At 43.8% G+C, this 13,209-nt stretch overlaps 1 protein-coding gene across 1 annotated transcript in view; it reads right to left on the bottom strand.

The window, feature by feature from the left end:
- The window catches only part of ryr2a (ryanodine receptor 2a (cardiac)), a 924,147-nt gene that overhangs the window by 606,160 nt on the left and 304,778 nt on the right, over window positions 1-13,209 (bottom strand). Inside the window, exon 20 of the mRNA XM_070890953.1 lies at window positions 8,533-8,774. Within this exon, the coding sequence (XP_070747054.1) occupies window positions 8,533-8,774 (242 nt within the window). The remainder of the gene's footprint in view (window positions 1-8,532; window positions 8,775-13,209) is intronic.

Here is a 13,209-nt window from a genome sequence, read left to right as displayed (position 1 = left end):
TGAGAAATGGGAACAATATCCGGGACCATCAGTGAGGGAATAGTGGCCATGAGGGAGGGAATGTCAGAGGTCGTGCAAAATATGAGGGAGGGAATGTTGCAGGTAGTTCAGACAGTTTTGCTCAACATGAGGGAGGGAATGTTGCAGGTCGTTGAGACACTGTCAGGGCGCATGACGGACGGCATGTTGGAGTTAGCTGCTGCACGCCCAGACCCCGCGCCCATTGACAGAATGATTAAGAGAGGGAAGATAGATTATGAAAGCAAACTAGCACGAAATATAAAAACAGATAGTAAGAGTTTCTACAGGTACATAAAAAGGAAAAGAGTGGCTAAAGTAAATGTTGGTCCCATGGAGGATGAGACTGAGGAATTAATAATAGAGAACAGGGAAATGGCAGAGACGTTGAACAAATATTTTGCATCGGTCTTCACGGTAGAAGATACTAAAAACATCCCAATAGTGGATAATCAAGGGGCTATAGGTGGTGAGGAACTTAATACAATCACTATCACTAATGAAGTAGTATTATGTAAAATAATGGGACTAAAGTCGGACAAGTCCCCTGGACCTGATGCCTTACATCCTAGGGTCTTAAGAGAAGTGGCTGCAGAGATAGCGGATGCATTGGTTGTAATCTACCAACATTCCCTGGATTCTGGGGTGGTCCTAGCAGATTGGAAAACCGCAAATTTAACGCTCCTATTCAAAAAAGGCGGCAGACAGAAAGCAGGAAATTATAGACCAGTAAGCCTAACATCTGTCATTAGGAAAATGCTGGAGTCCATTATTAAGGAAGCAGTAGCAGGACATTTGGAAAAGCATAATTCAATCAAGGAGAGTCAGCATGGTTTTATGAAAGGGAAATCATGTTTGACAAATTTGCTGGAGTTCTTTGAGGATGTAACGAGCAGGGTGGATAAGGGGGAACCAGTGGATGTGGTGCATTTGGATTCCAGAAGGCATTCGCTAAGGTGCCACATAAAAGGTTACTGCACAAGATAAAATCTTAAAGGGTTGGGGGTAATATATTAGCATTGATAGAGGGTTGGCTAACTAACAGAGTCGGGATAAATGGGTCATTTTCCAGTTGGCAAACAGTAAGTAGTGGGATGCCGCAGGGATCAGTGCTGGATCCTCAACTATCTACAATCTATATTAATGACTTGGATGAAAGGACTGACTGTAATGTAGCCAAGTTTGCTGATGATACAAAGGTGGATGGGAAAGCAAATTGTGAGGAGGATACAAAAAATCTGCAAAGGGATATAGACAAGTTAAGTGAGTGGGCAAATTTGGCAAATGCGGGAAAATGTGAGGTTATCCACTTTGACAGAAATAATTGAAAAGCAAATTATTATTTAAATGGAGAAAAATTGCAAAGTGTGGCATTGCAGAGTCCTGGGGGTCCTTGTGCATGAAACACAAAAAGTTAGCATGCAGGTACAGCAAGTAATCAGGAAGGCAAATGGAATGTTGGCCTTTATTGCACGGGAGAGAGTATAAAAACAGAGAAATCCTTCTAAAACTGTACAAGATATTGGTGAGGCCACACCTGGAGTACTGCGTACAGTTTTGGTCTCCGTATTTAAGGAAGGATATACTTGCATTGGAGGTGGTTCAGAGAAGGTTCACTAGATTGATTCCGGAGATGAGGGAGTTGAATTTTGAAGATAGGTTGAGTAGGTTGGGCCTATACTCATTGGAGTTCAGAAGAATGAGAGGTGATCTTATTGAAACATAAGATAATGAGGGGGCTCAACAAGGTGGATGCAGAGAGGATATTTCCACTCATTGGAAACTAAAACTAGGGCACATGGTCTTAGAATAAGGGGCCGCCCATTTAAAACTGAGATGAGAAATTTCTTCTGAGGGTTGTAAATCTATGGAATTCTCTGCCCCAGAGAGCTGTAGAGGCTGGGTTATTGAATATACTCAAGGAGGAGATAGACAGATTTTTGAGCAATAAGGGAGTAAAGGCTTATGGGGAGTGGGCAGGGAATTGGAGCTGAGTCCATGATCAGATCAGCCATGATCTTATTGATGGCGGAGTAGGCTCGAGGGGCCAAATGGCCTACTCCTGTTCCTATTTCTTTTGTTCCTTTGTAACTGTCACTCCCAATCCAAACCCCACACCAGCCTCTGAAGAGCCCGAAGCTGGGCCCTCCAACTTGTCGCCTGGGCCCTCCAAATTGCCGCCTGACACCGACGTCCCCCTCACACCCCCGCTTAAGAGGTGCGTAGTTCCCGAGATGTTAGAAAGAATAAGCTTGGTACCATGCCCAGAAACACTGTGCCACCGCCTGCGGGCAGGGATGGTGGTGTGTCCAAGACCAAGTGCAGCGGGCGGTCTTAGAATAAGGGGGGAGGAGAAATGGGTGGGTGCAGCCTTTCTTTGCTGCTGCTGCTGTTATTATTATTATTGTTACTGTTGTCACGGTTCTCAAATTAAAAGTTTTTTGTAAGTTATGTAAATTTACAAGTTTTTAAGTGATCTTAAAGAGTGATCTTAAAGTAAAGTTTGATACAAGAATAATTTTATTCAAGAACATTGTAAATTTTTGAATAAAATATACTTTACATTAAAACTGAATCATGTTCCATTAACAAAACACAACATTACAGAACAGCTCCAAACAGTAAACATGTCCATGTGGAATAGTTGTCGCTGAGCCCTCAGGCATCTGTAAAGCATTCACGAATGAGCTGCTGGCGCAAGGCTCGAGCAATCGGAAAAGGGGCACGATGGCCCGCCCTCCTCCACCGTCGTGCTCCGGCCTCAGGCACTTGCATAGCTTCCTCATCCTTGTCGTCCTCCTCCTGCTCGTCACCTGCATCTTCCACATCATTATCATCAGCCACTCTCACCGCAGGTGGGTCTTCCACTACCAGGTGTTGCTGCCTCATGATGGCTAGGTTATGCAGCATGCAGCACACAACAGTGAACTGACCGACAATCTCAGGGGAGTACAGCAAATAGCCTCCGGAATGGTCCGGGCATTGGAAAAGCTGTTTCAATATGCCAATGGTCTTCTCAATGATACTGCGCATTCAATGTGCGACATGTTGTATTCCCGGTCAGCTTCCATCCGGGTTAAGCATAGGGGCGTCATGAGCCAGGTGGCGAGACTGTACCCTCTGTCTCCCAGTAGCCAGCTCTGCCCTTCTGGTTTAATTAGGAGGGAGAAAGTAGAGTATGAGAGGAAGCTTGGAGGGAACATAAAAACTGACTGCAAAAGCTTCTATAGAGATGTGAAGAGAGAAAGATTAGTGAAGACTATTGTAGGTCCCTTACAGTCAGAATCAGGGGAATTCATAATGGGGAACAAAGAAATGGCAGACCAATTGAACAAATACTTTGGTTCTGTCTTCACTAAGGAAGACACGAATAACCTCCCAAAAATACCAGGGGACCGAGGGTCTAGCGAGAAGGAGGAACTGAGGGAAATCCTTAATAGTCAGGAAATGGTGTTAGGGAAATTGAAGGGATTGAAGGCGGATAAATCCCCAGGGCCTGATAATCTGCATCCCAGAGTACTTAAGGAAGTGGCCCTAGAAATAGTGGATGCATTGGTAGTCATTTTCCAACATTCTATAGACTCTGGTTCAGTTCCTATGGATTGGAGGGTAGCTAATGTAACCCCACTTTTTAAAAAAAGAGGGAGAGAAAACAGGGAATTATAGACCGGTTAGCCTGACATCAGTAGTGGGGAAAATGTTGGAATCAATTATTAAAGATGTAATAGCAGCACATTTGGAAAGCAGTGACAGGATCGGTCCAAGTCAGCATGGATTTCTAAAAGGGAAATCATGCTTGACAAATATTCTAGAATTTTTTGAGGATGCAAGTAGTAGAGTGGATAAGGGAGAACCAGTGGATGTGGTGTATTTGTACTTTAAAAAGGCTTTTGACAAGGTTCCACACAAGGGATTAGTGTGCAAAATTAAGGCACATGGTAGTGGGGGTAATGTATTGACGTGGATAGAGAACTGGTTAACACACAGTAAGCAAAGAGTGGGAATAAACAGGTCCTTTTCAGAATGGCAGGCAGTGATTCGTGGGATACGGCAGAGTTTAGTGCTGGGAGCCCAGCTAGTTACAATATGCATTAATGATTTAGATGAAGGAATTGAATGTAATATCTCCAAGTTTGCAGATGACACTAAGCTGGGTGGCAGTGCGAGCTGCGAGGAGGATGCTAGGAGGCTGCAAGGGGGATTGGACAGGTTAGGTGAATGGACAAATGCATGGCAGATGCAGTATAATGTGGATAAGTATGAGGTTATCCACTTTGGTTGAAAAAACAGGAAGGCAGATTATTTTCTGAATGGTAACAGATTAGTAAAAGGGAAGGTGCAATGAGACCTGGGTGTCATGATACATCAGTCATTGAAGGTAGGCATGCAGGTACAGCAGGCAGTAAAGAAGGCATATGGCATGCTGGCCTTCACAGCGAGGGGATTTGAGTATAGGAGCAGGGAGGTGGGCCTTGGTGAGACACACCTTGAGTATTGTGTGCAGTTTTAGTCTCCTAATCTGAAGAAGGACATTCTTGCTATTGAGGGAGTGCAGCGAAGGTTCACCAGACTGATTCCCGGGTTGGCAGGACTGACATATGATCGACTAGGCTTATATTCACTGGAATTTAGAAGAATGAGACAGGATCTCATGGAAACATATAAAATTCTGATGGGATTGGACAGGTTAGATGCAGGAAGAATGTTCCCGATGTTGGGGAAACCAAAACCAGGGGTCACAGTCCAAGGATAAGGGGTAAGCCATTTAGGACTGAGATGAGGAGAAATCTCTACCACAGACAGTTGTTGAGGCCAGTTTGTTAGATATATTCAAACGAGAGTTAGATGTGGCCCTTACAGCTAAAGGGATCAAGGGGTATGGAGAGAAAGCAGAAATGGGGTACTGAAGTTGCATGATCAGCCATGATCATATTGAATGGTGGTGCAGACTCGAAGGGCCGAATGGCCTATTCCTGCATCTACTTTCCATGTTTCTATGTTTCTATGCTAAAACATGGCAGATATAACACTGTTGCGTAGGATGAACGCATCAGGAGTGCTGCCAGTGTACCTTGCATCGACTGACATGATATGATGCATGTCATCACATACGAACTGCACATTAATGGAATGGAAGCCTTTTCTATTCCTGTACATCTCGGAGTCCTCCAAAGGTGCTCGAAAGGCGATGTGGGTACAATCAACGCAGCCCTGTACCTTTGGGAAGCCAGCAATCCTGGAGAAGCCCAGAGTCCTGTCATGGATTGCTTCAGCGGTCATGGGGAACTGTATGAAGTCATTCCTACATGCATACAGTGCAGCCGTGACCTGGCGAATGCAGACATGTGTTGCATGTTGAGAGATGGCGCACACATCCCCAGTTGTAGCTTGAAACAATCCGGAGGCATAGAATGAAAGTGCAGCTGTAACCTTCACTTCAACTGACAAAGCAGTCCTCCTGATGCTACTAAGTTGCAGGTCTGCTTTGACCAACTCACAGGATCTCACTTACAACTTCTTTGTGGAAACGCAGCCTTCTGACACAGTCTGCATCACTCAGGTGGAGGTACAAACGCCTGTCTCGATATACCCGAGGTGGGTAAGGGCTCCTGCCCAGCAGCCTACGGACTCTGATGTTCCTGATGCGATGAAGTCGAATCAATTGTGTCCAAAGTTGCACCATGATGCAGAAGGCTCGTACAAGGTATGGCATTGTCAGTATTGCCCCCATACTTAAATTTAACCTTTGAAAGGTGGTCAAAAAGGCAGGAAAGCAGGCAGGCAGGACAGGTTCGCAGTTCTCTCCCTTCCCAAGGTCTGTATGGATGGACCACACCCAAAGGTCGTGACTTATCCTTTTTGGCCTCCCGCCCCCGCTCCCCCCGCCCCCCCCGTTTATTAATTGGAATTTTGTGACTTCTCCTATTTCCCCCCCCCGCCCCCCGCCTTAACTAATTGGAGTGACTTCTCCCCTTCTCTCTCTCTCTCTCCTTTCCCCCCCCCCGCCCCCCATGCCTCATTGCAGTCTTTAGTGCAGAAGGCACCTTGCTCCCCGGGCTCGAAGCTTTCTGATTGGCACCTCGCTCGCTCTCTTTCCTCGCGCCCCCCCACCCCAACAGCTTGTTTTGTAGCGGAGCCCCGAGCCGCTGTGTCTGGGCGCGGGGCCGATTCTGCCGGCCAAAGCTACAACCCTCCAGCCCTGCTTCAAGACGTTCGGTGGTGGCGTGTGAGTGAGTTAAAAAAAAAGAGAAAACTTCTGAAATCCAACAAATTTACACTTCTACGTTGACAGGTTAAAAAAAAGTTGAACTTTATTATTGATTTTGACAGTGTTCTTGACTCCCTCCAACATTTTCGCTTTATAGCGCAGATTTGTGAATGTGCGCTGGTTTTCTTAACTCACCAGAAGGTTTTTCGGGAGTGGCCAGATACAGCGACCTAAGAGAAAAAATGTTGGCCAAATTGTGAAGAATTTAAAAAACTGGCACAGGCATGGGGGAACGCCCCCTATGACTGGCCTAGAAAAATCGTAAGTCAGTTACGCCGGTGCAGATCGCAGGGGGAAACTTAGAAAAAAATAAATACGCCAAAAAAAACGGCGCATGCCAAAAAAATGCCGCAAATAACCAGGGAAAATTGAGCCCAATGAGAGGGCTCGACAAGATGGATGCAGAGAGGAAATTTCCACTCATAGGGGAAACTAAAACTAGGGGACATAGTCTTAAAATAAGGGTCGGCCTTTAAAAACAGAAATGAGGAGGAATATCTTCTCTCAGAAGGTGGTGAATCTTTGGAATCCTCTGTCTCAGAGAGCTGTGGAGGCTGGGTCATTGAATATATTTAAGGCGGAGATAGACAGATTTTTGAACGATAAGGGAGTGAAGGGTTATGGGGAGCAGGTAGGGAAGTGGAGCTGAGTTGATGATCAGATCAGCCATTATCTTATTAAATGGCGGAGCAGGCTCGAGGGGTCAAATGGCCGACTCCTGTCCCTATTTCTTATGTTATCATCTGTTTTTTTTTAAGTAATGTTGGTTGAGGGATAAATGTGGGCCAGGATACCGGGGAGAACTCCCCTGCTCTTCTTCGAATAATACCGTGGGTCCTTTTAGGTCTCCCTGAGAGGATAGACGGAACCTCTGTTTAACGTCTCATCTGAAAGTCAGCACCTCCAACAGTGCAGCACTCCCTCAGTACTGCACTGATGTGCCAGCCTAGACGATGTGCTCAAGTCCCTCGAGTGGGGCTTGAACCCACAACATTCTGACTCAGGTGAGAGTATTACCATTGTGCAAGACTCACAAAGGTGGTGGACAGATTTCTGTAATGTAAAGGCACAGTAAGGTACTTAGCACGAAAATACCCATAGATTCTGAAAAATACAGGTTTTTTAAAGCACGTGAAAATTTCTCATAACAGAAAACACTGTAATTGAGAAATGGATGCATTAGATCATAAGCTACAGAGTAACAGAAAGTGCAACTAATTAACAATATTGACATTGAAATTGAAACACGGTGGATAAATGACTTTTTAAGTGGGAGCTTGGCTCAGTTAGCAGCTTTCTTCCCAGTCATTTCTAGCCTCATTTCAGGACTCAAGTACATCATTCTAAGCTGATGCTTCAGTGCGATTATTGAGACATTGCTACATTGTTGGCGATGCTGTTCTTCAAATGACCTGCTAGACTATGGTTCTGACTCCCTGTTCAGGTTGATGTAAAACAGAAGCACACAGAAAAGCTAAAGCACTGTTCGAATAAAATCAGGGACCTGGTCAACATCCCTCCCTCAACCAACAAAACCAATCGACTGGTTATTCATCTCATCTGCAAACCTTGTGGTGTACAAATTCTATGCTGCAGTTGTCTGCATAAAAACCCTGGCTGGACTCCAAAAGTAACCAACTGATTGTGAGGTGTTTTCAGACCTGCTGAATGTGTGATATAAATGCAAGTTATTTTTCTCACACCATCAGGCTCGCTAGTTTTTTTGAGCCAGTTGCTCATATGATATCAACAGAAAAATATACTCTTTTTTTGAAATTCAAGTTAATAATAATTCTTTGTAACGGTTTCATTTTTTTTTCCCAAATGGATGCTTATGATAGCATTTGTTCAAAAATACTAAAAGATGCCCCTGTCCAATGCTGGTGATAAGATTCTGTTAAACTCGCATCTAAAATTAGTCCCATTACATCTTAAAACTTTGAAATGTTGCACAACAAACAACTTTAACATTATCAATCACAATGATAGCATATGGTTGCATATGATTGTCAATCAACTAACCACTGAGTTGTTTCTGTCATCTATTTCTGATTGACAGACAATCTTACATGGCAAACAGTATGACACGCGGCAGATGTTTTTAAGTTTAAAATATCTCTATATTAGCATGATTATTTTTTGAATAGTTTTTGGTGTGGAAAATGTAGAAAGAAGTAAGCTCAAGCTTTGCATTTGCAATTGGTTATGTAAAGCGCTACTATTCCTAATTATGTAGAACTACCTACCTGACCACAAGTGCAGTCCATCAAATCCATAGGAGTAAAGGTCATCTCCCACACCATTTCCTCCCCACCCTTCACCCCCTCCAGGGCATGGTGAGTAACCGTCTGTTGAAGCCCAGCCAACTCGAAGATGTGTAGCTTCTGTTGTTACAAAGGGGTCAACGTGGTCCACTATTAGCTCATAGTACCACTTCTTGTATTGGGCAGCACCATCGCTGATTCCAAGAAAGATATTGGGCCGCATACTGAAAATAGAAAAAAAAATAATTTTGCTTCTTCATCAGAGAAACTTTCATCTCATTTCTCATATTCTAGCGTACGTTCTCGTACAAAAGTCTTCGATCCAGCGGCTGTAAAAGAAACAGTATTTGCGCAGATCAATGGGGGTGGAATCTGCGACAGGACCTAATTACACCGAGTTCCCAACCTATTTATCCGCCCATCCGAAATCGTGGCCTGAGGGAAGCTGGGAGTAGGACACCGCAGCGAAATCCTTCCCACCCACCTGATGCGGCTGCTACATCGCCACTGAAAATGCCAGTGGCACCCACACACTATATAATACTTCCGACTGCAGGGTACCAGGCAAGGTCAAGGGCGCAGGGAGGGGGGTGGTGTTCTATCCCACACCAAATCCACCACAAAAAAGTCTCTGATAGAAATCCAGGCTCTGTATTTTTTAATACATGGATATACTGTAAAATCGGCTTACACTGTGCTAAACTTCTTCACTCAGCGAGTTGTTAAGCTGTGGAATTTCCTACCACAGAGAATCGTTGATGCCAGTTCATTGAATATATTGAAGAGGGAGTTAGATATGGCCCTTATGGCTAAAGGGTTCAAGGGGTATGGAGAGAAAGCAGGAAAGGAGTACTGAGGTCAATGATCAGCCATGATCTTATTGAATGGCGGTGCAGGCTCGAAGGGCCAAATGGCCTACTCCTGCACCTATTTTCTATGTTTCTATGATCTCCTGGGGAAATGGACGGTCCGACTATGCCGACTGCAGAGAGGGAAGTAATGCAGCCCGAAGGGAAGTGTGATTGTTTTTTGTTTCAATTTTTTTGCAATTTATGTTGTGGTGGCATGGGAATGTGGGTTTGTGGGTTTTTTTCAGGTTTCTTCCCCTTCCCCAGCATCTCTCGGAGCGCTCCCGGCCCAGCTCTGGATTTTCCCACACTAGCGCCCAAGAGAGGTGTACAACGCCTCCCTTAGCGCTGTGTTCCAGACTCAGTGCCAAGATATCCGAGTCTGAATTTGATGACTGAGGCGCAGACTATTCCGGGTGCAAACTTTACCATCCCGCCGCCATTATCGCCTTGAAATCAGCAAAGCCGAAATTCCAGTCCCTTAAGTCCAAATTCACCTTTTCCTCCCAAGCATGCTACACTTCCCACAATGCGTCTTTAAAATACAAACTTCACATTTCCATAAATGCTCATCATTCTTCCAGTAATTTTACATTTACGATTTTATAAATTAAGAGAGGGCTGTCAGTTTGTGGTAAAGTAGGACGATCTGTTCAAAACAAAGTCAGAGGCTGGATATATTTACATTTTTAAAATGTCTACTTTTCCTGCAGTTGGAGACTAGATATATATTTAAATTAAATATTTAATTTACTTATTCAGAAAATGAGAAAAGGGGTGAAATATCAGGAAGGTTGATAGAAAATCTTATTCCCGAAATAAGGAGAGATGTGAACACTGCGGACGGAACATGGTGTCAGCTGTTAGATGAATAAAATTATTCAAACATCGATTTTATGCCAATTTACATATCATAATATTTTTACAATATAATTGCTACAAAGTAACCTTTTTAAAATGCAAATTATGGTCAGTGTGAGTGTGTCTTAAAGAACTAAATTTTGAGGACAGGTTGAATAAACTTGTTTAAAAGGCTGAGGGGGTGATCCAATCGAGGTGTTTAAAATGATAAAAGGGTCAATAAAGAAAAACTATTTTCTTTGATGGGGGGAATTCCAGAACAAGGAGGCACAATCATAAATTAGACTCCTGCCTCGAACAATCCCTGTCCCGAGTCCCTACGGACGACAAACTGATCCTCCTCGGCAACTTCAACGCCACGGTCGGTAAGGACACAGACGTCTGGGGAGGCCGAGAGGCGATAGGGAAAACCAACTCCAGCGGTACCCTGCTCCTGACAAAATGCCCAGAACACGACCTTGTCATCCAACACTTCGTGAGAAACATAGAAACATAGGTAATAGGTGCAGGAGGAGGCCATTCTACCCTTCGAGCCTGCATCACCATTCAATATGATCATGGCTGATCATGCAACTTCAGTACCCCACTCCTGCTTTCTCTCCATACCCCTTGATCCCTTTAGCCGTAAGGGCCACATCTAACTCCCTTTTGAATATATCTAATGAACTGGCCTCAACAACTTTCTGTGGTAGAGAATTCCACAGGTTCACAATTCTCTGAGTGAAGAAGTTTCTCCTCATCACGGTCCTAAATGGCTTACCCCTTATCCTTAGACTGTGACCCCTGGTTCTGGACTTCCCCAACATCGGGAATATTCTTCCTGCATCTAACCTGTCCAATCCTGTCAGAATGTTATATGTTTTTATGAGATCCCGTCTCATTCTTCTAAATTCCAGTGAATATAAGCCTAGTTGATCCAGTCTTTCTTCATATGTCAGTCCTGCCATTCCGGGAATCAGTCTGGTGAACCTTCGCTGCACTCCCTCAATAGCAAGAATGTCCTTCCTCATATTAGGAGACCAAAACTGTACACAATATTCAAGGTATGGCTTCAACAAGGCCCTGTGCAACTGCAGTAAGACCTCCCTGCTCCTGTACTCAAATCCTCTTGCTATGAAGGCCAACATACCATTTGCCTTCTTTACCGCCTGCTGTACCTGCATACCAACTTTCAATGAATGATGTACCATGACACCCAGGTCTCGTTGCACCTCCCCTTTTACTAATTTGTCACCATTCAGATAATATTCTGCCTTCCTATTTTTACCCCCAAAGTGGATAACCTCACATTTATCTACATTATACTGCATCTGCATGCATTTGTCCCAGCAGCCTCTTAGCATCCTCCTCACAGCTCACACTGCCACCCAGCTTAGTGACATCTGCAAATTTGGAGATATTACACTCAATTCCTTCGTCTAAATCATTAATGTATATTGTCAATATCTGGGGTACCCCACTAGTCACTGCCTGTCATTCTGAAAAGGATCCGTTTATTCCTACTCTTTGCTTCCTGTCTGCCAACCAGTTCTCTATCCATGTCAATACATTACCCCCAATACCACGTGCCTTAATTTTGCACACTAATCTCTTGTGTGGGACCTTGTCAAAAGTCTTTTGAACGTCCAAATACACCACATCCACTGGTTCTCCCTTATCCACTCTACTAGTTACATCCTCAAAAAATTCTAGAAGATTTGTCAAGCATGATTTCCCTTTCATAAATCCATGCTGACTTGGACCGATCCTGTCACTGCTTTCCAAATGTGCTGCGATTACATCTTTAATAATTGATTCCAACATTTTCCCCACTACCAATGTCAGGCTAACCAGTCTATAATTACCCGTTTTCTCTCCCTCTTTTTAAAAAAAAAAGTGGGGTTACATTAGCTACCCTCCAATACATAGGAACTGATCCAGAATCTATAGAATGTTGGAAAATGACCACCAATGCATCCACTATTTCTAGGGCCACTTCCTTAAGTACTCTGGGATGCAGACTATCAGGCCCTGGGGATTTATCGGCTTTCAATCCCATCAATTTCCCTAACACAATTTCCTGACTAATAAGGATTTCCTTCAGTTCCTTCTTCTCGCTAGATCCTTGGTCCCCTAGTATTTCCAGAAGGTTATATGTGTCTTCCTTCGTGAAGACAGAACCAAAGTATTTGTTCAATTGGTCTGCCATTTCTTTGTTCCCCATTATAAATTCACCTGATTCTGACTGCAAGGGACCTACATTTGTCTTCACTAACCTTTTTCTCTTCACATATCTATAGAAGCTTTTGCAGTCAGTTTTTGAGTTCCTTGAAAGCTTACTCTCATACTCTATTTTCCACCTCCTAATTAAACCCTTTGTCCTCCTCTGCTGAATTCTAAATTTCTCCCAGTCTTCAGGTTTGCTGCTTTTTCTGGCCAATTTATATGCCTCTTCCTTGGATTTAACACTATCCCTAATTTTCCTTGTTAGCCACAGTTGAGCCACCTTCCCCGTTTTATTTTTACTCCAGACAGCAATGTACAATTGTTGAACTTCATTCATGTGATCCTTAAATGTCTGCCATTGCCTATCTACCGTCAACCCTTTAAGTATCATTCGCCAGTCTATCCTAGCCAATTCACATCTCATACCATCGAAGTTACCTTTCCTTAAGTTCAGGACCCTAGTCTCTGAATTAACTGTGTCACTCTCCACCTTAATGAAGAATTCTACCATATTATGGTCACTCTTCCCCAAGGGGCCTCGAACTACAAGATTGCTAATTAATCCTCTCTCGTTACACAACACCCAGTCTAGGATGGCCAGCTCCTAGAAAACCATCCCTTATACACGCCAGGAAATCCTCCTCCACTGTATTGCTACCAGTTTGGTTAGCCCAATCTATATGTAGATTAAAATCACTCATGATAACTACTGTATCTTTATTGCACACATCCCTAATTTCCTGTT

The sequence above is a fragment of the Pristiophorus japonicus genome, chromosome 9, assembly GCF_044704955.1.
Source record: "Pristiophorus japonicus isolate sPriJap1 chromosome 9, sPriJap1.hap1, whole genome shotgun sequence".
Classification (NCBI taxonomy): domain Eukaryota; kingdom Metazoa; phylum Chordata; class Chondrichthyes; family Pristiophoridae; genus Pristiophorus; species Pristiophorus japonicus.
This window is presented reverse-complemented; position numbering and strand designations above follow the sequence as displayed.